This window comes from Dunckerocampus dactyliophorus, chromosome 3 (assembly GCF_027744805.1).
Source record: "Dunckerocampus dactyliophorus isolate RoL2022-P2 chromosome 3, RoL_Ddac_1.1, whole genome shotgun sequence".
NCBI classification, from domain to species: Eukaryota; Metazoa; Chordata; class Actinopteri; order Syngnathiformes; family Syngnathidae; genus Dunckerocampus; species Dunckerocampus dactyliophorus.
The window spans coordinates 14,920,733-14,947,759 of record NC_072821.1 but is presented as its reverse complement, the minus strand read 5'-3'; the positions used below and the strand labels follow the sequence as shown (position 1 = coordinate 14,947,759).

The window sequence follows — 27,027 nt, the reverse complement described above, 5'->3', positions numbered from 1 at the left end:
TAGCAGGATTCCCGCTGACCCTATCTGCTCATAAAGCGCCTCTGACTTGTTCCTGTGGAGCCTGTAGCAAGACATGAACTGATCTTAAAGATTGCCCCAGCTGACATTATTTTTCTCTTTTTTATTGTTGATATGCGCGTTTATGGCTCACTTTTTTTTTATAAGATAAAAATAAACATCCAAAACTGGTGATGGTAATTAGGCCCAAGCATTAGTATTGTCATAGCTTGTACCATGTCTTCATACAAGAGTAAACATGTCACTTTCACTTTTATATACAGTAGGCTACTAATACTGATGGAGCACACTGGTAATATTTTGTAATACAGGTATATAGTGTAAAGCTGCATCTATTACAGTTAACACATAAAAAGTAAATGCACTACAGTTACTAATGACTTGTGTAAAACATGGAAATGCACCAGAGAGTGACATACACATTTAGTGTTACTGCTCATCAGTATTGAACAAAATCAGTAACTTATCCTGGGCCTGAGATACTTAGGTCACTGGGCAAACCTTTTTTTTCTGCAACAGAAGAAACCAAAACATTTGAATACAGAAGACAACAACTTAATATTTAAACGCATTACTAATAAAATCATATTTCCTCATATAGTGGCTTTTTACTCAACTACAGAGAGGATCCAGTCTTTATTGTGGAGGCTGTTTAACTGTACAATACATGTTTATAATACTAAATAATTATATATTACAAAATGATTTACCACAAATATAGCCATCTATTTTCTAAAAAGATTGGTCATCCTATAGGCAGGTCCGTCTTATATTGGGGTCCATAACGTAATTGGGCCGTTGATTAGAGCGCAGGCCACCATTTGAGTAAATATACTTTATAGAATTTGTATACCACTGAGCATAGTATGCTACAAATAACTCATAATCAACTGTGTTCTGGTCAACAGAAGACTGACGGCTATATACACAACAACACCAAAAACATTTCTGACAGTTGCTTACAATCATTAAGTAATTATTAAAACAAGTACTGTAACTGGCAATCTGAATAAGACAACGTTGCTTACAGTTTTACAAGTACACTTACATCATGGCGGGCATTTCTTCAGGCAGTAAATGCGATATATCAAAGTGCTGTAATGAATGAAAGATAAGCTGTTCACTCTGAAGACACGTTTTTGCAAACATACAACTGCAGCATTCTTGTACATAAAAGCAAACCTCAAAGTATCACGCCAGGTAGATATAGGCAGGTGATTTTTAGTGCATCCAGGGGCAAACTATGATATGTAGTTACAATTGTGCTTTAAAATACATCTTTTAACATGTCGTAAAACTAACTATACAGTAAATGTTTGCTTTTTGCCTATTGTGTCCTCAGCGTTCCATGTCAGTTTAGCTGTTGCTATATTGCCTGCCATCGCACGGCAGTACTATGATTTTATTGCAGACTGCAACCTTATGTTGATGTTTTTTTTATTAGTGTAACCTCCTGGTACATTTGTTATAGTTACTATATCTACTGTATATGTTAGGATCAGTAGGTATTCTCCCAAGGATTGTCCCATCACATTAAAAAAAAAAATCCCATCTCTTTGAAGCCTCTCGATTACTTCGCAAGTGACCAATATTTCATGTGTAAATCTGCAGTCTCGAGTGGTCTTGTTACTTCCATCTGTTGTTATACGTCTTACCGTGTTCACCCCAAAGCTGAAGCCTATCCCAGCTGACTTATGCCCGTTCTCCTCTGCGCAGTACTGGCTCTACTCAGGCTACACTCCTTATTTTAAGGAGGTTGGTTTTCCATTCCACAATACAGTAGTACCATGTTAGTAGTTGTGGAAAACTGCAACAACCACAATGCATGAAACACATCAAGACAAGAGACTAACAAACAACAATAGAGGAGAATGTGGCTGTTGGCTATGACGAAGAGACACATTATTTAAGAGGAGATCGAGGACAGCAAGGTGGGCCACTGCAACAAAGTGGAGACTGTAGAGTATAATCTGAAGCGTGGAAAGCTAAGGCACAACAACGGGGTAAACTAAAGTTACTGTGTGTGTATTTTTGTCATTTCTAGCCATGCAGCCTAAAGTATTAGAGTGATGTGACGTTGACAAGTCTGTTTGACCAATGAGTACCCAGCAGTAGTTTACTTCACCCATACAGTTGGACTTGCATGCCTGGAACACCTACTATATAGAACATCTACAACAGTACCTACTATTACCTGGTAGTTGTAGAAACGCTACAATTGTGCGTAGAGCCTTGGTAGTCTGAGTGGGTACCATGCAGTGGAAAAGGGGCATAACGGTGAGCGACAGCGTACTGATCAGTCAAATCACAGAGATGGCACAGAGATAGACAATCATTCACCTACGGCCTTCAGTTATCCCAACATAAATGTTTTCGGACTGTGGGAGAAAGCCGGAGTACCCGGGGAGAACCCATGCAAGCACAGGGAGAACATGCAATCCTTACGCAGATCCCATCCCAAATCTTGGGCAAGAGGCAGCAGAGCCTCATAAAAACACAAACATCCGTCAACAAAAATATCCAACTTAAAAAACAAGTTAGAAGTGGTGTCTTCTCGACTTAAGCGACTGTCTTCTCTTCCTTTTCCTGTGGCACTGCTCCCTCCTCTCTGGCCAGGGGAATCCACCGTCTGCTGCTCGGTAGGCCTCGTCATACTCATCACTATCACTGTCCATCTCAAGCACTGGGAAAACTCTGCCTGGGAAAACTTCTTCCAGCTTGGTGGCAAAAAAGGCCTCTAGGCTGCGGCCTGCTTGCGCCACCTCCGAATCAGGCTGGGTCAAGACAGATGCAACATAATGATCACAGCAATCATTAAGTGAATGAACACAGAAGTTTGTAGCGCTTACAACTTACATAGTTGAACTTTGCACAGTTGTGGAACATGAGATAGATGTCAGCCACAAACTGGTCAGGTGAGTTGTAATGTTGTGTGCTCCTCTTGCTGAGTTTGGCTCGGATCACAGACAGGTCAATGGGTTTCTTGATGATTTGATAGTAATGACGAGCCTACACAAGGAAGCAACAGCATTTGACATTTTGCCCTTGTCATTATCCAAAGTTCATCATAATATTTAAACCTCCAAGGCTGTGTGTCTTGTTAAGCCAAACCGGTTTTACTTTGTTGCCTCGAGGAAAAGAACCTTTTCTGAGGCTACAGACCGGCACAACGAACACATGGTTTGGTTTGGCTCGTTAGCGTGGATGCGGCGAGCGACGTGATCGTGTTCACCCAACATTAACCCCAATGTGACATAAGAGTAAAATTGATTTCTTTGTACAGGTGGTCCTCGGGTTATGGCGTTGTGAGTTTTGGCCCTTTGTGGTGACATAAGCGCTCTCATAAATTAATTAAAAACTTAATTTTGGTCCATAAACACTGGACTCGTGCAAGGATCAAGTGTGCACTCGTCTCCCGCATCATGGATGAATACAGTGTGTGCCTCATTCAAAGCTGCACGAAGTGGACAGCGTTGCTTATTTATCTCTTTGCACTTCATTATGTCTCCCAAGAGTACCGTAAGACAGGCTATTCTGGTGGAAACACGCCATGCAAAAGAAAAGCCATCACCATGGAACTTATTATAGCTCTGAGAGAGGAGAAACACTCACCAATATTGGCAGCTCTTACAGTATAGTAGTAAATGATCGACTATCACAACCATCATTAAGGATAAAGATTGTAAGGCTGTGCTTGTATGAAAGTGACAATAATAATTAAGCTGCACTGTGGCTGTTTCTACTCCCTCCTCCCAATAAGCTGAGTAATGGTCAGGAATTCTCCTTTTTTATTCCTGTTTCATTTATTTCTTGTATTTATATATTTAGATTTATATTATACTATCTATATTACATTCTTCTCATTAATGTATTCAAGTGTGAGTGATTTAGGAGTTCATTTGGGTACAAGATCCAACTCGACTTCACATCACAGTGTAGCAACGGGCTCGTTCATAACCCAAGGATGTCCCAATAACCCAATGTGTCAATATCGCACTTCACCTTTTTCCTTCTCAATGTATTTGTTCTTTCATTTTGAAATTGTACTGCATGCAGTTCTTCTAAACTATTACAAGCATTTTTTGTGGTCAAAAATAAATACTTGAATGTCTGCTTGACACTTTACCATTCCTACTTTATTTCTCATTTCAAAGCAAGTTATCCATCCAAGGTGTATTTTAGACACTACGCAAGCAGGCAAACACAAGCCAAGGCAAAAGCTCAGCAAAAATTTTGGATGTTAACCGAAAAACGCGCTAATTGGAGTGGACGTTAACCAAGGCCCCACTGTATATCAGTATGGTAAACAACCCCTGTCCATGGACGTGGCTGAACCGGGTGGTTGGGGACCCTCCATAGTTTTTCAACACAGAACCGGCCATTGACTTGTACTCCATGAGAAAACATGAAAAACACTCACAAGTGGACTGACAGGCTCATGGAAGGGAGCACTCAGCATGTTACTGAGGATCAGGAGGGTTAGTCTCTCACATTTCTGCAAAAAGTAGACCAAAAATAAAAAGACTTGTTACAAATTAAGCCTTCAGAAAAGCGAGCAAAATCAATCACTTACTCTCTGATCACACGCAGACAAGCCATGAACTGATGTGTGCTCGCCTGATGTTCTTCTGCTCTCGCAGTCATACTCAACCTCTGGCTGCACAACATCTCTACACAGGCTGCACAGCCAGTCACCTCTTAACAGGACAACAAATAAACACATGGTTAAAAGATCAAGGGTTGATCAGTGACAGTAAGAATTAGTCACTTACGTAGGGAACCGTATCAGAGGTGGGATGTGACACGACAGATGGAACACCTTTGGACAATGATCGCAGCATAAAAGCTCCCCGCCAATCAGACACACCGCACAGAAGTCTTCGCTCTCAATTTCTGTGTTCTCCTCGACTTCTTCTGCCCTCCTTGGCAAGACAGGGTTTGCAATCAGAAGTGGCCTCTGACCAGGTCCAATTGGGGACTCTTCTTCTAAGTCCGAGCGGAGAGGTTGTGGGTCATCAGTTGTCTGTTCGTGCTCCGACTCTATGTCAAGTTCAGACTCCACAGAGCCTTGAGAGTCCAGATGTTGATCAGACATAAGATCTGAGTCTGTTTCTGCCTGGACTATGGGGTCAAATTCTGGTTGGGCATCTGATTCTGTGTCTGCAGCACCTGACTCTGCATCAACATCCCGTCCTCCATGACCGTCATCTGATCCAGCTTCCAAAGCTGATTCCGGGTCTACATCACATTCAAGACTAGGCTCAGAATCCCCCACAAAGCCAGTTCCTTCGCAGCATGTCAGAGCTTGATTCTCCTTGCCTGGACCGTCCAGTTCAGCCTCAGATGAAAACTCTGGTGATGTATCCGAGTCGAGTTGCGAGTCGATTTGAAAGACAACAGCTTCTTCTGAGACTGACCTGGGATCAGAGTCAGAGTCAAGATCAAGTGTAGAGTGACTGTGCTGAGGGTCAGCAGATGTCAGCATGGATGCTTTAGGAGAGCTAGCCCGTGCACAAGGATCCCACTCACTGTCAGCTGTGAGCAAGTGATGTTTGTCTGTACAAAGGGACACTGCAACTGACTGGGTCTTTGTGGTCTCAGGGCCTCTAGACACCCCCTATTAGGAAAAGAACATTAACACAATCAATCAGGTCTACTTCAGACATTTGGATCGAAAGGGAATCAGAAGAAAAACAATGTCTTACATTAAATGTATTATTACAACAACAACAATCTTCTTTTGCTGTGGCTTCTTCCATCACTGGTCACCACAGCAAGTTTCTAATTCACATGATTTTTATGGCTCAGTTCTTATGTCAGATGACCTTCCTGCTGCAAACCTACAAGGTCTTGCCCAGCCTTTGAGATCCCAGTGGCTGGGTGTTGCCAGGAACTGAACCCAACAAATCAACGTAGAGAACGAGTCGTCCTTAAAATAAATAATTTGTCCCTGTGGGATCAAATAGTTTTTTCTGCAGTATTCAACATACCTTTTGTGTTGCATGCAGCAAAGTTTCCCTCTTGTCCGTCGTGCTTGCGGGCAAAGGGTCACTCTGCCGTCGTCCATGTGGAGGAAGTTGAGAGATGAGAACTTTCAGGCGCTCTAGGCAAACTACTGGAACTCTGGCTCTTCCAGAGTCTCGTTCAGCATCTCTGCAGCTTCAGAGGAACAACAAATGATACAACTCAAATACTCCCCGTTTTCCAAAAAATCATCACTATTTACACACGCCTACCTGTTGTGACTGTTTCTTGAAACGATGCATTTTTCCTTGGAATCATAACGAGCCTCATCATTTACATAAGAAGGATCTAAGAAAGAGATGATAAGCATCTAGTCACAATCTTTGCATCTTATTCAGTGGAGGAAGTGATTGCACGTTGAAAAGTCACCGCACAGCACCTGGCTCTGTTTTATAGGACAGCGACGGAAACTGACGGCTCCTGGTAACGACGATGTCGGCTGAGGTTTCCTTGACAATGCAAAGCACACCATCTGAAGCTCTTCTCTGCCTGGGGTCTGCACTGGCATACTAAAGACATAACAATCGCCATTACAAAGTATGTTGAAAGATTTCATACATTTTGACCTGTAGTTGTGTGCTTGCATATCACATGACCCTCATTGAATTTAATCATGGACGGGCCATTTGCCACAGAAATCGTACGTGATGAGAGGCACAACCGCTTTTATCTTCCTCGTTACCATATTTGCAGCTTCAGCTTCAGGGCTGTGAGTAGATCCTGTTGGCCTTTCAGAATAAGAGCCACCAGGTGATGCTGTTAGCTCGGCAGGGATGCTCTGGGAACGCTGCTTCCCACTTGTACACACTGAACTCGGGCTGAGCCTGCACAGCTGCACATCAGAGCCACAATTGTTGGCTGTCACAGACACCTCCAGGGATGTGGATCTCTGTACGGAACACAGACATGCACAACTGAAGAGTGTTTCAAACTGTGCCACATGCGTGGATGCACTTGTTCACGCACTGAACCCCGGACGGGTAGGATGCGTACATCATGAACAAAAACATCACTCAGAGCCTATTATAGTGAATTCAAAGTATGTGGTTTGTCAGAAACACAGAGGCATATATTACTGTTGTTGATGCAATAAAAGCACCAAATATAACATGTAAATGACCCATTCAAAGTGCAGTGTTTTCCTATTATCAAAGCAGAAGGAAGCAAATTTGATTTAGTTTTGCTTTTGCTCCTGGACACCCCCTACTGTGGCGAAGTGTAATTTACGTCAAATTCAAAGGAATAGAAGCAACTGTAAGACATGGTCAAAATCTAAAGGCAGTATTTTTAAGTGGTAGATGCCTACTTAACTTCATAACATCATGTATTGAAATAAACATTTTTTGATCATTTTAGTGTGTGGCACAAGTTTGTACAAGCACTGCACACAACTCAACAGTAATCTTAGCAGTAATGCTATCTGAGTGGTATACCGGCACAAATATCACATAGACCAGCATAGCGTAGTGAGTCTCCCCTCAGAACGGTACGGTTGGGGCCTCCCCTGCTTCCTGAAAGCCTGATTTTTTTTCACTTGTTAGACTTCTGCTCATTTGAGGCTCTGTTTACTCTCTCACCATAGGAACTAAAATGAATTAATTTTGTCGTTCAACATGACTTGTATGTTACAAAAATGTTTTTCTTTATTTTTCTCAAGCTGTGGCATCCTTTTTCTTCATTTCTCTTCTTTCTTACAATGCAAATGAGTTTATTACGGATTATTTAAAACCTAAGGTGTTTCTTCAACTGTTGGAAGCATTTCACACTTTTTTTTTTTTTTTTTACACGTTCCTTCTTTCCATATTGAGGTCAGGCCGTCAGAGTGTCACGCGATTTAAACCTGATCCGTGCTTCTTCAGGAGACGTATAAAAGCTTGTGACTGTGCTGCAGAATAGACTCTAATCCTTTTGGAAAATGATGGAGAATGTAGGAATATATCGCAGGGTACTAACACAGCGGAATGATATTCCCACTATTCCCTCAGCGGCTCATTAATGGCAGGTTAAGTACATAAATGATTACGCTCAAGTGGTTTTATGTCATGTTTGCCGGCTATGATGCAGAAACAATGAATCTCTGTGTTTGTGATCAAGCATCACCCGAATTTTTAGGGGGAGCAATTATGTTATACTGGCAGTAAAAAGATACTTCTCTCCTAGATTCTTAGATGCTTTGCAGTGAAATGTGAAACTCTGTTTTCCAGTCATCCTTTCTTCATAAAAGCAGAAGCTATTCTCTGATGTACCATCTGTTTTCAGGCGAGCTGTCAGCTGTGGGAAGTGATCATTCTGGCAATAAACTAAACAGTGTGTTTTTAGTTTCAGGCCTTTGCAGATTTTAATTAAAATGGAATCATCTTGCATCTCTTACATTATGTCAGCCAAGTAAATTAGAGATCGCCTGGCTGCCAAATCGATATTTCTTATTTAGGTTGGGTTTAGCTTGATTGTTGCCTAAATAGCATTTTCTTTGTGTCCTTCTGCCTTTGCCTGTTGACAAGGAAATTGAATTGAATGAGTACAACACGGAGCATTATGTAGATGTATGAAATGGACTGTCTAATGAATATGCCTGTTATTAATATTTAAATGTGCTATTTTTTTTACCTTATTCATGTAGTGATTGGTGTTATTAATGAAATGTAATTCCCAGCAGAGATCACATGTTAAATTATTTCGTTATTGGTAACACTTTCTCTCACCCGGGTATTTGTTTGACCTCGTAGTGTCTGTCCAGGGCTGGCCCTTTGCTGCTCTTTTCTCTGCTCTCCTTCTGGAGCATCCTGGGAGTTCCGTTGGTCTTGAACAGGACTTGGCTGGCTTCTGTTGGGCAGAGGCTCCTCGTGTTCAGCAACGGCTCTTTGTTCACAACTCTCCTCCACTCTGCATTGCTCCTCCCAGCTCTCCTCAGCCGTGACGTCTTGGTCAACAGCTGCATCACCGAGCACCTCCTGCACAGTTGTGCTGCTTGATAATTTGCGCGGACACATGTCATGGATTTGGCTCTGGCGTGACCTCTGGTGGTCTGCACTCAGCTGGCTATGGCTGACTGGAACAGAACCTCTCTGGTGATGGTGATAGAGATGAGATTCAGGCAGAGACTGGGATGCACTTGCTTGTGGTGCATGACCACAATTAATCTGGATGGGTCCCTTGATGGGGACAGTTGAAGGCGAAGGGCATTGTGAAGATGTTTGCAAGGCAGAGGAGTCGTTTGAGTCCCAACACCTCTGCAACTGCTGACTCGGCACCCGAGAAGTAGGGACAACGGCAGGGGGAACATAGCTTGAGTTGTAGAGTGGAGCGCCTAGCTGGCTCTTGTCCAGGTCTGACTGAGAAGAGATGCCATGCAGGCAACACACCTGGGGCTCACAGCACATCTGGTACCCGCAGGCTGAATCTCGTCCTCTATGGCAAATGGGCGGCAGAGCCAAGCATGTGATAGGCTGGGGCCTGAGAACAGTGGAGCAGGCCAAGCCCTGAGGGTAGAGACAGCTTCCACCCTCTACAGTCAGCTGGCCTGCACAGTGACAATATGAGAGTAGGACATAAATATTAGCTTCCACATTCAGGCCACACATCTTTTTTTATGGTTCTTACTGCAGGATTAAAAAAAAAAAAAAATCTCCATCCGCAACAACTCAATGGTGTTAGGCCACAAGAAAAACTGGTTGCAGGCTGCACGTGCATGCCAAAGCAACTGATGGCAGTATACCCCTATTTGTAAAGACATTTTAGCCAAACAGGCCATTTCTAGAAAGACGGAAAAGTAAATCATGTAAAAGTACTATATTGACCCGAATAAAAGACGTCTTGAAAAAAAGATGGGTTGTCTTATACCTACAAACTACAGTGTCATCAAACAATTATTGAGCAGTTAAGAAGTAACTTTTTTTTTCTTAAAAAAATATTTTTCCAAGAACAAGTCTGAAAAAGAGGAGTCATCTTATGTTCAGTGTTGATTTGTAATTGTATGTGTCATAATCCATGCAATCATTCTTAAAGTTAACAAAAATAAGTAAACATAAAACCAAATTGTAAGATGAAAAGAACAGCTCACATAAAATAAAACTAAGATAAAGTCCTTTCTGTGGATCCAAGGACCGTATTCTTATTTGGGTTGGTGAGTAATGTGTAATATGGAATACTTGTTTTACCTAATGAAGACATCTGCTTGGTCCAGTAGCTTGCATCCCAGTTGAACTTGATTTTGACAGGACTCCAAGTATCAGACTGCAGTGATGAGTCAAGCAACTGTTGGATTTGCAGAGAAATCTAAAAGACCAATAAAGAGTAATATCAGAAGACAAATACGTCTTTCATGAGCTGGTTAGTAATACATGTACAGTATATCAGAAAACATTTGAGAACTTCATCCTCACTGTATATACTGTAAAGTATATACAATATCAGATGTTATAGTTATTTTCTGAATATTTACAACGGAAACCAAAATGCATTCTGTACTGAAATGAACCATGAATGATTGGAGGGAAAGGGTGCGTTTGCATCCGTGATGAGATTTATGGCAGAAGCACACTGTTGCAGTATCCTAAAAAAAGGTTTGGGCAACCACTGATGTGGATGGAAAAAACACACATGACAGGAAGGAGGAAGTGAGAGAGCGTGGAGGAGTGTAGCGTACAGAAGGTTACGCATTGTAGGGACATTTTAATGGATGCTCACGCACACACACCTGCGCACGCGCGTTCACACACATAGTTCAGTTCCAAATGTGAAAACTGTAAATAGTTGATGGTGTTATATTTGTAAAAATAAAATGTTATTTGGATGTAGAACAACCCCTTGTTTGTGTTGTTTATGTTGGTATAGTTTGGATATTTGAGCTGTCACAAAAGCAAAAAACATTTGTGTCAAAGTGAAAGTTATGCTTGAAATTTATCTTTTCACAAAAAGCTGGTTTTCTCCCTTTTCTAATCGGGAACTGATATTTCCCTGAAACGTACCTATGTTCTGCTGCTGATTACTAAATTATGAACTAAGGTAGAAAGACGGGAGTTTAATATTTCGTTTGGTAGGTTCCATGTTTATATAGCCATAGAAGACAACATTCTGTGTGCCTTGAAAGATCAGTCAAAATCGTCTAACATGGCCGGTTACTGAAGGGGTTGTCTTTTGAAAAATGGCTGGGATTGAATGAGTTGAATGTAAACTATTTTAATTGTGCATGTTTTGCAGACTTCTTCCCACTAACAGTGGACATATATGGACTGTGTACCATTCTCCTGCTGAAGAGCACAGGGCCCCTGCAATGGTGGGTTGTAGCCCAATTGATGAATTTCTGCACATGGTCCAGCTGGCCACATGTCTCTATCGCCCCCTGCAGCTGGTCCTCCAGACGCTGCTGAAAGTCCTCAGAGATTTTCTGCAGAGAAACAATGTCATATATCCAGTCTCATGCGACACACTGAGAGCCACTCTCTGGCTCCGGCTCCTCCCCTCCTATATTTCGCAGTTTAAGCTGCTTTGGAAGATCGTTATGGGCTCTCGTTTGCTTGCTTCCAGGACTGATTACACTTTACTGATTCTTTGCATTTACATCCACTGGCTGGCTGAGAGATAAAAAGGAAAGAAAGAGGAAAAGTAATTACCTCTAGTTGCTCTATTAATAGGTTAGCTCGTTTGTTAAGCTCATTCATCATAATCATCTTTGCCATTTTAATCTGGTTTTCCGCCTTCCGGTGTGCAATCTTGACTCCATGAACCCTACAAAAAGACAGAAAGAAGAAAATACATCTCATCTGGCAGGCAAAAAAAAACTTGCAAAAGATTGTAATATAAATTCATATGCCACACCATAAGTAGACCTGCAGAATATAATGACATTTTGTGCAATAGCAAAGCTATCAAGACATTAATGCTGAGTTTTAATGCCCAGGCACCGCCAGGGAGGTATTCATTTGACTAAATGTTTATTATAGTGGTTGTGGTTTGCAGTGGTGTACTGAAGTGGTACTGGTGAACTGCACTGCATCATTCTGAAAGGTGTTTCTAATGTTTTTATTGTATTTTACAGAAAACACATTTTATTTAGTCTATATTTGTATTCGTTGTTTAAATATTTATATTATATTTCTTTCTATAACTGTACATAATTCTATAATAGTGAAATATTAAACTGAAAAAAAACATTGAATTATATTATGTACTATTATTATTTTTATAATTGTTATTTTAGATAAAAAAAAAATCTTAACAGCTACTCAAGGAACCACAAATACTAAAATACTGCCAAACAAATACATCTCTGAATCAAGACCGGATATTATTATCTATCTAAAAGCAGAATTTGTGATACAGCTTTTGTATTGGGTCTCATTAGATTTGTGAAGGCCTACTTCATGAAGTGTCTGGGGAGTGTAAATGAATGCATGCGTTTGCTATTTATTTTAAAATATTGTTGTTTTCAGGCAGGACTTTATTATTTATACGAACAACCTATCTTCTATCTGCTTCGCGTTGTTCTCCACTGCAGACCTCCTCTCTTCCACCTGTACCATCAGGCTTTCAAACAACCACCGCTGATCCTGGAGAGCCTTCCCAATCTGCACCACCCTGCACACACGACAGGTGCACGATTTACAGCAGGAAGTTCATTAATAAACAAAGCCAGAAGGCATGGTGTTTCTCCTGGGTGCGGGTGACCTTATAGCCAACTACTAGACTGTATCGTGACCAAAAACAAAAGCTTGTGCATACTTAATGGATATATTAGATGGGCCAAGGGAGTGTTTATGCAGATACTGATGATAAAAGTGACAGGGAAGTTTTTAACCTGTGCCGAGCCCTTCTTTGCTGTGCCCTTGTACTAAGTGTATGTTTGTGTGTGTGAGGACTGACCTGTGGGTTTTGTGTGAGGACAGGTGACAGCTGCTGCAGCACAGGAGGTCACATGACTCACAAAACAGCTCCAGGGGCTGCTGTCCATGTGAGTGGCACATGAGGAGGGAACAAGGATACGACCCTGCGCCTAAAAAAAAAATAAAAATAAGGTAGCAGAATGAGGATGGTGGCAATTAGCAACCAGTCGACAGGTGAGTCATGCTCACAGCCCGAGAGGCCAAGCGTCTGCAGGATTTGTGGATGCACTATAAATGGCCGCTTCATTAGGTACACCTTCACAATTTAATTAGATCCTATATACAGGATACACAGGATAGCTTTACAAAGATTATTATGCTTACCGTAGTTTTGATTTAAACGGTCAGGTGTTAATTTAACAGCCTACACAAGAGGGAAAATAATGCAAACATGCAGTGCAGTTTTACACCACTGCAAAATAAAATAATAATATTAAACACATTGTTAAATGAATACCTCAAACAAGCTGAAGAATGAGGTATTCATGAATGTGGGTTTATTGAATTGTTTTTGTACATGATTACACCAAAACAGCATAACCGATGAGGATGTTATGTGGGACAAAGGAGAGAAGCCAGAGGAGCTGATTTTTTTTTATTTATCCATGGCATACTTGCTTTGACGGTTGTCAACCACTTCATCAAACTGAACTTACTTCATCAAAATGGAAAATCATTTGACTACAATGTGCATTACCACCACCTACAGAGCTGGGGGTGGAACATCGTTGCCCCACATTTAAATCCTTTTTTGTGCTTGTATTATTTTTTGTCCTTGGTGGAGGTCTGCGCTAGGGTGCTACATTCTACTAATATGCGCTTATTTTCTATACAGCTTTTGTATTGGATCTAATTAGATTGTTCAGGTGATGAAGTCACTGGTGAATGTATTTCCAGGTTGTCAGGCAACTATTTTGAAGTTTTTAATCTGTTGGTTGTAGAATGATCATTGTTTACAGCAAATAATGATGTCATGGTGATGTCACCATGGTAATAAGATTTTGCAAGGAGATTACATTTGGAACCAAATGCTGCTTTATGTTGAGCAGACTTGGCCACCAAAATATTTGACTTGGTCTAGATATAAACCAAATAGATTTTTGGGAATCTGATATTGGCAATTCAAGTCTTTACTGTTGGAGCACCCCATAAAACAGACTTTCAATTTCCAAGATCATTTGAAAGCGTGTTCTGTCAAAATGGGGACCGCAGCTAATAACGTGGAGGCATGTGTTTACAATCACGTTGCATCAGACAATAGCTAAGCCTCCCACTATACTCTGCTACAAAGACCATGCAATTGCATGAAATGAGGCTGCAATTTAAGTTTGCACTCAAAACTATTTAAGAGAGATCTGAGTGACAAACAATATTACATGCTGTCAAATGGCTTCTTTGATGCAGCAGCCAGCTGCACTCCAAAATATCTTTCAAACACTTGGAAATAGGTCAGCGTGAGGATTGTTGGCCAACTCAACAGCTAACATGGCAGCTGATGAACGCAGCCTTACTGCTCTCTACTGGCCGCCTTACCTCGGCCGACCCGCTGGTCACACTTATGTGGCTTACAAGCGCAGCATCATTCAGTGAGTATAAAGCCAATGTGACTGACCACATCCTGTCTGTCAGCTCTTCTCACGCCACACAAACCGGCAGTAAGGCTTTGCAATAAAGCAGCGTAGCGCACAAAATAGAGGGCTACAGAAGTTGCTGCTATTCTTTAAATAGCAACACGCTAATATTAGCAAATAAATGACGCCTTATAGCCTCTTTAGAAATCTGGGACACATGTTTAAATAAAGGTGTGATTAAAATAGGAATCCAGGAACCATTATCTACTATATAACTACATATATTACTAAAAGGCATACAATATTTTGTCCAATAGTGGCATGGGTAATTTATTTACTCAATAGCAGAGAGTGTTTCTTACAGAATTGTTACTTTAAGAATAGTAATTTTACCCACTGTACTGCTGCTACGACATCACCCTCTTTACTATTTGCTTATGCAACCAGGGTGGAAACAGTAAAAAAATAAAAGTGTAGTTTACAAAACTGTGGCTGTAACAGGGTAGCTAGAAAGGCATTCAGTGGAGGTAGAAAGACTGATATCTGCTTATCAACACAGAGGATTGCTTTGAAAACAGTTTATAACATTTACATGAACTAAGAAAAATGGCACTCATCAGGGATTCAGCACATTTACAGTGGATCCCAGCCTATTTGTGGTTCCGCATTTGCTTGGAAATTCTTTTCCCTGCTTTAAATGGTAAATAATTCATTTTTTTTTTACGATAACTTAAATATAAAGTAGTTTTATGGTGCTATCTGTAGGGGAAACACGACTCCAGCAGAGGGCGCTTTTTCACAAGTCGATTCACTCAACATTTTCCAGCGTCCTTAGATGCTTTGACAAGACGTGCTGTTGTGTAAGTGCACGTTTTTAAGTGTAATACTGTACACTGCATGCCTATATGACTTCAGCAGAGCATAACAATATATTTCATGGATTTGATTTTAAAACAACAAAAAAATGCTGGCTTTTCCTCTGTGAAAGGACGTCACGGGCAAGCACATTCCAGCTCACAAATGCCCCACCCCCTCAGGATGCACAATTGTCTTCCGTGTGACATTTATATGTATTTTATTGTCTGATTAGCAAAAATAATGACGTCACACTTACACACATTAAAGACATTACACAGGCTGTAGGAAGTCATGGTGTATAATACATGTTTCTACAACATTGTATTATTGGTTTTATATCTATGCTGACAAACAGAAACTGGCAGGTGCTATGAGCCAACACAGTGTGCACTCAGACGGTAGGCGGGGCTTGCGCACTAAGCCGAGAAGCTATGCTCCCAGTAGCCTCACTTTAGGTTTCTTCCCTGTATTTTATCAGGAAATCTGCAAATTAAGTGGTTTTTACACTAAAATGTAAAAAATTATTGCAATCATACAGAAAATACATTTATCATACAGTTAATGGAAAAATGTTATTTACTTTGTTATTATTCGTTTTTTGTTTTTCTGCCTCCCCTAATAGCCGCTGCGCTCTAGACACTGAGGTTATAAAATGGACCTGTGCACAGGCGTTTATTCGATGATGTGGAAGATGCACCCAGTGATTACTAGAGACACGATGTCCATTACAGCAGGGGGCCACTATCTGAGGACCAAAAACCATAGCGTCAAGGAGAAAAAGATGATAAAAGGCAACACAAACAGGGAAGTTACACAGCAGCCAGGAAAGAAAAGAGGAGTGATAACACATATAAAGCAAAGCATTCTTGCCTGGCCCAGTTGTAGGAAGGGAGCCTGAGCCTCTCTGCTGCAGCTCTGGCCTCTGCTGGTCATGCAGGTCTGTGTATTGGGACATCACTGGCGCTCTTGGGTGCTGGTGCACATCTGTGCACTGGTAACACAACCACTTGTTGCACAATGTGCACAAGCTCTGTGCTAGCGTTGTCTCTGAGCACTCTGAGCAACTCTAATAAAAAAAAAAAAAAAAACACCTTGAATCAATATCATGACATGTTTTGGAGAATATAGGCTGACGTTGGAATTCATGAAGATTTTGATGCACTCAACACAGGTCACTGTTTCATTTGGATCAAAAGTGTGATCTCATTCTTCCCATTTTACCACATATGTGACAATTGGGGTGTTTATTAATTAAGGTGATTTGATGATTCATTTTTTCATATCTAATTTAGCCTGTAGCAGGGGTGCAGCCAGGAATTCTGGGTCCCATGGAAAAAAATCACACTGCCCCCCCAATTAATTACTATTTTTTTGGGCTCCCTGGCAGTCAAGGGACCTTGGAATTTTCCTGACTTTTACCTTTTATACGGCACCGCTGGCCAATAGCACTTGTCATAAATAAGTTGAAAAATGTATACCCTAAATTCTGGTGTACAAGTGTGTTTAGAGGAAAAAACAGATTTGTTCTTGTATAAGTCACACCCGTGTATAAGTCGCAGGTGTGCACGTCATAAAATGGGATATTTTGTGCACAGAAAGACGTTACACAGAAAGATTTTTTAAACTTTTAATAAACGGTGTGTTCCAGACAGTGGTGCAACACTGCTAATTAACAGTGCAGAACAGTACACAGCTAGTTAAAAACAGTGCCGAATAGTGCATGTAACATACAGTGGATAACAACAGACTACCCTCTTCCGTGTCAGAATTGAACAGCGTCCTAATTTCTTTGTCACACACGTTCTGGGCTCTCTCGTTGTGGGAAGGCGGAGAAGGTGGACTGAAGCGGGTGGCGAAAGTGAGATGAAGGAGGGGGAGCATGTTTGGGAGAAATGCTGTGGCGGTGCAGGAAAATTTGCAAGCTGATGAGGAACAGAGACGAGGTGGGGTGTTTCTGAGCACCGTGGTCATATAGCAGCATGGTAATGGTCTTCAACTGGCAGTAGTCCTACGCGAAGCAGCCATGTTTCTTTGTCTTGACAGCCAAAAACATTGCCATCCATTCAGCCATCTTCTATGCCACTTATCCTCAAATCCATTGCTTTTAACATGAAAGCGGCATCAATTTCATTTCTTCATGTATGTTCTATGATGGAAGCTTGTTACTACAAAAGTGCACTGCAAAAGTGCATAACGTGTCTACATTCCGGTACAGGAGGCGGCAGTATGCACCTGAACAAGAAGAACAAGAAGAAGAACGTCTACATCCAGTCATTTATTTTCGGTAGTCACTGTTAGATGGATAGATAGATACCTTATTCATCTCCAAGAGAACAATTTAATGTTTTGTTTTATATGTTTTCTTGTATCTGTATTTCCATTTATTGATGTATAGTATACATGAACGGATATGACGTGTACGCCTGTGGCGCTACATACATTGCGTAAGGTTTACGTGGGGTCACTTGTAAAATTGCTGGATGTTGCACATCATTTCTGCTGGCGTTATCCTCTGAACTTCAGAAGAACCACGGTACAGTGGCACCTTTGTGGCCGCCTTTGAGTCAGGCAGATGCAGGTATGTGCCAATGTGATTTGGCGGTATATTTATGGTGTCCAACAATGTATTACATTTGATTTTAGTATAAATTGTGATTGTTTTTCACTGTAAACTGCAGTGTAAACTGCATACCCGGCTCCACTCAACTACAGTGACAGGCTCTGCGTTTCTTCGTTGTTTCCTGAACTTTTCTTTGCCCTCATGGACTATCTTAGTAACAGCTTTTTCCAAAATACATATTTAAACAATTAGTAGTTGTTCTGAAGTATCAGAGATGTCACAACATTAGAACATTTAAAGTATTTTCTGCACAACCTATAGGGGGCGCCACAAACAGTCATAAAAAAAAAATGAAAACAGGCCAAGGGCTAATTTGACTGGAGATGTCCATCAGAAGACGGTTAACATCTTAACTTAAGCTTACCCTATTACTGGAACCTGATTGTCGAACAACTTTTACAGTACATATACACACGTACAGTATCATACACAATTGTTGAGCTACACTGTGGTAGTCTACAATCATGCATGTCAGGCAGAACAGAAGTGATTTCAGGAAATAATACACTGCCTCGCCAAAAAAAATGTAACGATTTGCATCAATATTTTTAAGTAATGGCAACATGTTCACTGTGATTGGCTGGCGACCAGTCCAGGGTGTACCCCGCCTGTCACCCGAAGTCAGCTGGGATAGGCTCCAGCATGCCTCCGCGACCCTAAAGAGGAGAAGCGGTATAGAAAATGGATGGATGGATGGATGGCAACATGTTCAGAAATTATGTTCAATGGACAACCTAAATTGAATTGGAAGAATTATCGTTTTCTGTTCCGTCAAGAGGAATTTAAACTTGCATGGGCTAACAGATGGACATTTTAATCACTTTTTTAAAGTTTATTGTGCTTAAAAATTAAGTTGATCCAATTACTTTTGTACAGGAAACATCTCATGGATGTAGCTGTAGCTGTCCACGGGTCAGCCCTCTTAATCCAAAGCCACCTTGTGGCCTTCTCTGTGGCTTTGCTCACGGATTGGATGGCCCTCTTCTTGGCCGCCCCTATGATGCCCAAATGACTAAGGGCTTTGCAAAGTGAATGACCCGCAAAACCTCTACAGCCTCTACTTCTACAGGCTCATAGAAGGTTCTCCAGCCTCCCTCCCTGCACTCCAATACTCAGTACCAATTGCTGGTACTAAGCGCGTTTCCTCTCATTGGCTTCCTCAAAACACTCTTCCCAGGTGTCTTTCCTTGCCACGGGCCTGGCTGACCAGGGTCTTTGGAAAGTACCCCAAGGCCACGGTGCCCACGGTGGACCAGTGGTCCATTGTCTCAGGCGTGACTCTCCCAGCTCCACTGCTTTTCCAGCCTTCCATTTCCTTCTCACCTCAATGCCAGTGGATGACGCCTTGCTGTCCCTGGAGTCCCCAACATTACACTTAACAGTTTTGCAGGTGCCTAGTCTGAAAAAGCACCCTTTTAAACCATAATATTCTTGAAACTTATTATTGTTGCACTGATTTTCAGTCCATCAAGTTCAAGCAACAACTTTTTAAAAACTTCAAAGGTATATTTAAGTTCCCTACAATAGTCCGGATTCAGAGCATCAGCAAGGCACAGCATGTTGGGATATCCTTGCCCATTGGAATTTTTATGTCCTCAATTATGATGGTTGCCATCCTGGCGTCTGGTCCTTTGGTGCACTGGTACTGATGATGGCAAGTTTCATCACTTGTCTTTGCACTACTGCTTCTAGCTCTTCTTTGTCCTTGGAAAGCAACAAAGAGATAACAATGTTTAGAATATGCTGACTTGGAATTTTTTGTCACTCTTGAATTCTGTTTATAATATAATGGGCTGCAATAACAAAGTGCGTATACATTTTTTTGCTATTGTTTGCAGGGTGTGTCTTTATAAACTCACTTTTCAATCTAGTGATACAGTACCTCATAAAAGTGAGTACACCCCTCAATTTTCTGCGAATACTTCATCATATCTTTTCATGGGACAGCAATAAAGAAAAAACACTTTGATGTGTTTGATGTGACAATGTAAAGTAGTCAGTGCACAACTTGTATAACAGTGTAAAATTACTATCGCCTTAAAATAAGTTGACCACAGCGAGGCCTGTTCTGAGTGAAAGGTGACCTGTTAAAGCGCTGTACAGTATGGTGCTGGCCACCGTGTTGCAGCTCACTTTCAGGGTGTTGGCAACCTTCTTATAGCCTAGAACATCTTTATGTAGAGCAACAGCCCTTTGTTTCACATCTTCAGAGAGCTCTTTGCCATGAGGTGCCATGTTGAACTTTCTGTGACGAGGATTAAAAAGTGTGATAGCGATAACACCAAATTTAACAAACCTGCTCCCCATTCACACCTTAGACCTTCCAAAACTGCACTCACTTTTGTCAACACTGTATCCAATACAAGAGCACCATGACTACTTGAACGCCTTACTGTAGAGCTGGTGGAGAAAGAGGTACTTTGTATGTACTCATTTCTTGTACTTACAGTACTCACAGTGAATGCCATAAAAATGTCCTTTGGTCCCCAAGGCAGACAACCAGGCAGAGAACAGCTACTTCTCGGTGGACTTCAACTGTATTGTTCTGTTAAGGAAAGAGAAAAAGGATCTAACAAAATTTACCAAAGGTATGCAACAAGAAAGGCTCAGTACCATAAAGTTAACATAACTGTTTAATCTGAATCTGTCTGATTGTGGCTCCCGGAGTTCTTCTCCTTGATGGTACTATATCCATCATTTTAGCAGTACAATGATCACTACAACACAATGAAAGCCCTTTAGAGGAATTGTCAAAAGAAATGTTATTTTTGTATTAGTACTGTGACAAACTAGCTGGACATATGGAGTGCTAAACCCTAAAGATTAGCATTAGCTTTCTCATCTAGTATAGAAGTACTTACCACTAGGCTATTTGTATGTTCTAATATATATCCATCATAAGATGCTAACTTCACGTAACTTTACTTTGCAAAATGTATTTATAAATTAAAAGATACTCACTTGAAAATATCAGTTTGCGTTCAGCTTCAAATTTGCCCACTCATGTTCAGTGATTGGGGGGAGGAGACCTCAGGAATTCGGTCAAGGTGGAAAATTAAGAGGCTATCCACACAAAAACATTTTCAGGTAAAAACGGCAAAGTATTTTATCATTTCAGCCTCTCGTCCACACGGAAACGGCGTTCTGGGTTTCCTGAAATGGTATGTTTTGAAAACAGCTTCCAGAGTGGGCTCGTCATTTCCGTATGGACTAGCAATCTGCTACTTTTTAAAAACGATGACATCAGCGACCCGTTTCCGTCACGTGACAAGAAGTGAGCTTTGATGACAATCCAACATAATATCCAAGTATTTTGAGTGTCATGACTCACCCTAGTCGACATTCTGCTGGTATTTTCTTGTCTTATACTCCCAAAATGACGCACATGTACTTCCACTTTGTCATAGGTCTAGACGAACCTTGGAAAGCGGAGGATGACGGACTTATGCGCATGCGTTCTTTCTTCTTCTATGGTTTGGTGTGTCACGTGGTTCCGTCTGCATGTCAGTTCACAGCTTCATTTTCACTGAGTTATCCGTTCCTGTCTGATTGCAATTATTTAGTAATCCGGCACAGTGCGGACGCAACTTTTTTTTCAACCCGCCAAAAAAAAAAATCCCAAGAACGTTCCCGTGTGGACAAGGCCTAAGTTATCCAAGTAATTTTTATCAAGTTTCTTCAACTAGACTTTTTTTTGTTAAGTAATAAATATGAATACAACTCATAATTTTAAAGTTCTCAATATAGTAGTTTCATTTAAATCAATATATTGAAATGTTTCATTTTGTAAGGATGTATTTAATGAAGTTACTATAATAGATACGCTGCCTTAGTTTTTACAGTGCTCACACACTGAAGAAAACCAACTGAAGCACTTTGGAGACAGAGGCAAGGAAAAACTCCCTCGAAGGAACATAAATACCTCAAACATAAACTCTTGTATAATACTGATTCTTACACAAAGAGGAAAATAAGGTCTGTGCTCCTAAACAAATTTCACTCTTACTCAAAGAACAGTTTTTAGTCCCAAATGGATTTAACTTAAGCGGAAGTTTTAACAGGATAAGAACTGTACTGTATACCCTTTCAAGATACTAATTTTAGAAAAGAAAAATAGTAGAAGTGTCCACTTTGCCCAAATTTGTCAAACACTACAACAGAATAAATCAGCAACAATCTTACCTTCTCCATTTCTGTGCTGTTGCAAAGCTGCGTCTCCTTCTAGTAGAGGAGCGTGTGCCGCCTGGCGCCTCGGCAGCAGGAACACTGAACACTTCTACCTGAGGCAGGAAGCGGTGTACGCCGAGAGCTGGCCCCTTAGGAGATGACTTACATGACAGCCTCACGGCGCATTCTCCCTCGCTACTTCTTCCGATGTTCAGGACCCCCTCACTGCAACGGAGGAGAGAGAGGAGAGAGCGTCACATTCAAATTCTTCCCTGATTGTACCGCACACACAAATTGGGAAACTCTCCTCCTTTTCCTTAAATAAGCCTGTGCATAATAATTGGGAATTAGGGAGATGAGATAATTATTTTTTTGTAGGCCAAAATATGCCCGGAAGCTCCTTTTTGCAAAATGGAGGAAAGTAAAACCAAGTGACCTACAAGAAGGAACATTTGTTTTCCAGCAGGGAAGGACGTTTTGGACAAGACTGAGGTGGCTGTAGCCTTCCTCCACATCCCTTTGTCAGCATGAACAGAGGACAGGGCCCAGAGGAGCTAACGTGGCTCATCAAAACCAGGTCAGGCTCTGATAAGCTCCATATGGGACCAGGTAACACTCATCCTGCAACCCCCACTAAAATTCTGAAATCAATTAAAACTATATGGCAGCATGTCAGAGTGCAACGAGACCTAATGAAGACACTAATTTAGACTCTGTAGTAATGGGCGAAATACTGCCTGGCTTTAAAATCTAACATTGCCCAAACTGTCATGCACTCTGAAGCTGTTATTAGTCTGCCTGACAACAACCTCTGCAGCAGCCTGACCTACAAATGCGGTGAATTTCACATCCTTGGGTGCTTCAGTGGGGAGCTCAGAGCATACTCACTCCCCACAGTGCACCCAAAGACCCAATTTGAAACACAATTAGTCAGTGCACACTGGAACTAAACATGCTTGTTCCTCATAGCCTCTAATCTATGCACGGTTACATGAAGCAGCGTATCAAAGATTGGCGCAATTACACAATCTGCACAGTGGGCCCACTCTCAAGATCACACTTTTCACAGTAATGTCCATGCAGAATGACAGTGATGAGTAGGGCCCGACGGATTCATTGATTTCATTGACCAGTTACAGCCATTAGAAAATAATCGATAATCGGCCAAAAGTTGGCCGATGGACGCGATGATACCACTTATTTTTTGCTAATAAAATGGAGGTCATTTGGTGTTTTTCTGAGAAATTAATGACAGGGCGCGGCCGATTAATTGATTGATTGTAGCATTAAAGAATAGATGTTTACTAAAAAAGATGTACTTTTTGCACTACAGTGGTCCATTGCAATATTGCAGTTCCCCCTCGCTCGTTTTTTAAAAAATTAATGAATAAATGATCGCTGTTTCGTGGTTGACTGTGACGTATTGTGGGCTCCCCACAAGGGAGGCGACGTCACCTCAAGTCCATGCATTTTCAATGGAACCTGCACGACAGGGCAATTACTGCGAGTCATTGTCCTGCCAATTGACACGTGAAATTTGTGCATGTTAAATGGTGTGCTTGTGCATGTCATCGTGCACACGCTGGCTTGCGACGCAATCCCAGAAAGTTGAAAACTGTTCAACTTTTCACCCGGACTAGGACTGATTCAGCCTGAGTTTCACTGACCTGACCAATGAACAGACGGATTCAGTGTGCTCTCGCAGGTCAACATGAAGGAAAAACATAATACTTGCCGTGTCAGATTTCCCGGGATATAGAGAAAGAATATCGAGATATAAAGAAAAAAGCAGCGGCATGGGAACTTGTTGGCGCCAGAGTAAACATATCAGGTAAGTTTACATAAATTTACACGGAGTTTATCTTCAATAATAGAAAGATCCGGTACTACCAATTATCCAGCACTAGTACACGATCAACACCGGCCGCTTTTCCTCCTCTGGCTTTGATAGCTCCAAATTCCCTACAAATCTGACATGTCAGCCAATCAAAACCGTGATTCATAATTCCGTGAGTTTGCTACAGGCTGGTGATGAGTTTCACTAATCGCAGTCGCCTCCAGTGTGTGGAGCCCATTATTAGACAAAAATATTGAAAGACAAAGGTAAATGAGTAAAAATAAAAGGTGGGTGTAAAATAAAAAATAATAATAATAATAATAAAATTATAATAAAATTATAAAAATAAGGGTGTAATTAAAATATCTTACATTACCTCCTGATCAAAATCTTAAGACCAGTTGAAAAATTGCTAGAATTTGCATTTTGCACATTTGGATCGTAATGAGGTTTTAAGTAGAGCTACAATATGCAAAAGCAAGAAGGGGGAGTGAGACAAAAAGCATTTTACAAAGTAATTTATTGAAAACAACAATTCAACTGAACTAGGCTGTTTATCACCTGATCAAAAGTTTAAGACCCTCGCTCAAAAAATAACAAAAGACTCTCCAAACAAGAAAAAAAAATGTTCTCAGTAGGACTCAGTAATGAGTAGCTCCACCGTTCTTGTTAATCACTTCAAAAGTTGCTTTGGGCATGCTTGATGCGAGTGTTTCCAGGAGGCTAGAGGGAACATTGCTCCAAGTGGTGAAGATGGCTTCACAAAGGGCATCAACTGTCTGGAACTGATGGCCATTTTTATAAACTTCCCTTGCCATCCATCCCCAAATGTTCTCTATGGGATTTAAATGAGGGGAACATGCAGGATGGTCCAAAAGAGTGATGTTATTCTCCCTGAAGAAGTCCTTGGTCAAGCGAGCATTGTGAACTGCAGCGTTGTCCTGTTGAAAAACCCAGCTGCTACCACACAGACGAGGGCCCTCAGTCATGAGGGATGCACGCTGCAACATCTGCACATAAGCATCCGCCGTTTGACGACCCTGCACTACCTGAAGCTCCAGTGTTCCACTGAATGAAAAAGCACCCCAGGTCATGATGGACCCCCCTCCACTGTGCCGGGCAGCCCTAAGAGAGTTTGTTAAAAAAATGTCATATATTCTAAATCACACCACAAATTGATCTATAACCATGTCAAATGATTAGTCCTACCTTAAAAGTACTTTGCACACCCATTTTTTCCAGTTTTATCTTTTATTGGATGGACGTTTATTGGATCTTTTATTGGATTAGAGACCTGACTCACAGAAGTTTGTTCCAAAAGCCAAACAATATTGTTGGTCATGCTGTGTAATAAAAAAGTACACTCAGCAATACTTTGGTTGATTTATTTTGAATGCTCGAAGAGCTGTTTTCATAACCACATTCAATTCCACAAATTAATGTTTGTAACAAAAGATTATTATTATTAAAAAAAAACAAACAAACAAAAAAAAAGATCGTATTGGATCGGTTCACATCGGCAAGACTATAAAAAAATCGGATCAGATCGAAAGCCAAAAAATGTGGATCGGGACATCCCTAATAAATATAGCAACTTCTGAGCAATCCATGTCAATTTCAGACTTAAAAGATACGATACAGCTAATTTCGATGGGTGAACACATCCAGATACAGGTAGTGGTGTACTCGCTCATCGTTATTGGTTTCCTTAGTCTGTGTGTGTCTGACTTCCTGCTCCTAGCTTTCTGTCCAGCATCACCAGTCCATGTTTTGCCATTGAAGCAGCCTCCTGAACTCCGCCTAGCAACAAGTGGCCAGGAAAAGAGGACAGAGAATCCCAGCATAGATTCTGTTGATCCATGTTGCTGCATGGAGTAGATAGTTAAAACTGTATTGCAGTTGAAGTTTATGAAGAATCAGAGTGTTTTCTGTTTTTCACTTTCTACTTTTTTTAATCATAACATTTCCATCAGAAGAGAGTGTGGTTTTCCTGGTAAGTGCCTGACAATTATTTCATTCATTTTCTGCTGCTTATCCTGATCAGGGTGACTGGTGGCAGTGGAGCTTATCCCATCCAACTTTAGGTGAGAGGTGGGGTACATCCTGGACTGGTCAACAGTCAATCACAGGACAAACAATCGACAAACAATCGTTCACACTCACACTCAGACCGAACATAATAATAAAAATAACAACTTATAACAACACAAAGCCTTGTCTTGCATGTTTGCCTGCACGTTTCTTGACTGTGGGAGGAAGCCGGAGTACTCTGAGAAAATCCAGTGGAATTGTTCCTGTTTTGATAAAAAAAAAAATAGCGTTGTGTTTTTGTTGTTTCCATTTTATCCCCCAATTTTTTATGCATTTTAGCGAAGACTTTAAATGTACACTGTGATGTGCAATGCCTAACAAGCATCTATGTGAAACATGCATCTTGTCGTTCACAGTGAGTCACACTTTCAATCCGGGAAATTTGCACGTCTTGTCATTGTGACATGTTACACCTGTGCACTAAAGTGTCACTTCTCTCCCGCAACCAACAGCGGCAGGCCTGTCAACCAAGACGACACAAGCCCCGCCCCCGCATCCATCCAGCGCCCGCAGCTTGAGCATCAAGCATCAAGCATCAGGAGCAGATTTTGACAAAGTGCGCATGAGATGACGCACCTATCATGGCACCGTGGCGCAGTCCTAAAAAAAAAACTACACAACCACCCCTCAAGAAAACCCACCAGAAACACAAAGTCTACCGTGAATGTTTAGAAAACACAACAGTGTCAGAGTCCTAATGAGTGCACACACACTAAAGTAAACATCCTACCTACTAGGTACGTCAGGCGATGTGAAGCTCCCCTAGTCCCGCTGAAACGCTCTTCTCCTGCCGCTCGTGTCAGTCCAGTGTTCGCCTCTCCACTAGGCGGATCTGTTTACATATTCTACATGTTCCTTCTTTTTTGTCAGCTCCCTGCTTTCTTTATTTGGCTTTACATTGCTCTCAGCATCTCCAGAGTGTCGGTCACCGCCATCGGATGTCGCTCTTTGGCCCGGCCA

The 27,027-nt window shown here is 41.3% G+C and overlaps 1 protein-coding gene across 2 annotated transcripts; it reads right to left on the bottom strand.

Annotated features, from left to right (window-relative positions):
* Positions 1-189: 189 nt before the first annotated feature.
* Positions 190-27,027, bottom strand: trim66 (tripartite motif containing 66). Of its 2 annotated transcripts, none has more exons than XM_054771526.1 (18): positions 26,798-27,027; positions 22,155-22,364; positions 16,223-16,418; positions 12,904-13,033; positions 12,502-12,618; positions 11,655-11,769; positions 11,282-11,428; positions 10,200-10,317; positions 8,745-9,562; positions 6,725-6,931; positions 6,422-6,551; positions 6,255-6,330; positions 6,009-6,177; positions 4,791-5,635; positions 4,592-4,715; positions 4,439-4,513; positions 2,875-3,027; positions 190-2,792 (listed from the first exon to the last, which is right to left on the bottom strand). In XM_054771526.1, the coding sequence occupies exons 2-18, from the start codon at positions 22,161-22,163 to the stop codon at positions 2,556-2,558; spliced, it is 3,666 nt and encodes a 1,221-aa protein (XP_054627501.1). In that variant the 5' UTR covers positions 22,164-22,364; positions 26,798-27,027; the 3' UTR covers positions 190-2,555. The 2 variants fall into 2 exon arrangements, with proteins under 2 accessions (XP_054627501.1, XP_054627502.1); XM_054771527.1 differs by having other exon boundaries at positions 26,802-27,027.

Excerpts from the sequence above, each read along its gene's own strand:
- trim66 (XM_054771526.1), bottom strand. Across the intron at positions 13,034-16,222 it reads CCTTCCTACAACTGGGCCAG|GCGCAGGGTCGTATCCTTGT; the intron begins GCAAGAATGCTT and ends TTTTTTTTTTAG. Across the intron at positions 11,770-12,501 it reads GCGAAGCAGATAGAAGATAG|GGTTCATGGAGTCAAGATTG; the intron begins GTTGTTCGTATA and ends GTCTTTTTGTAG.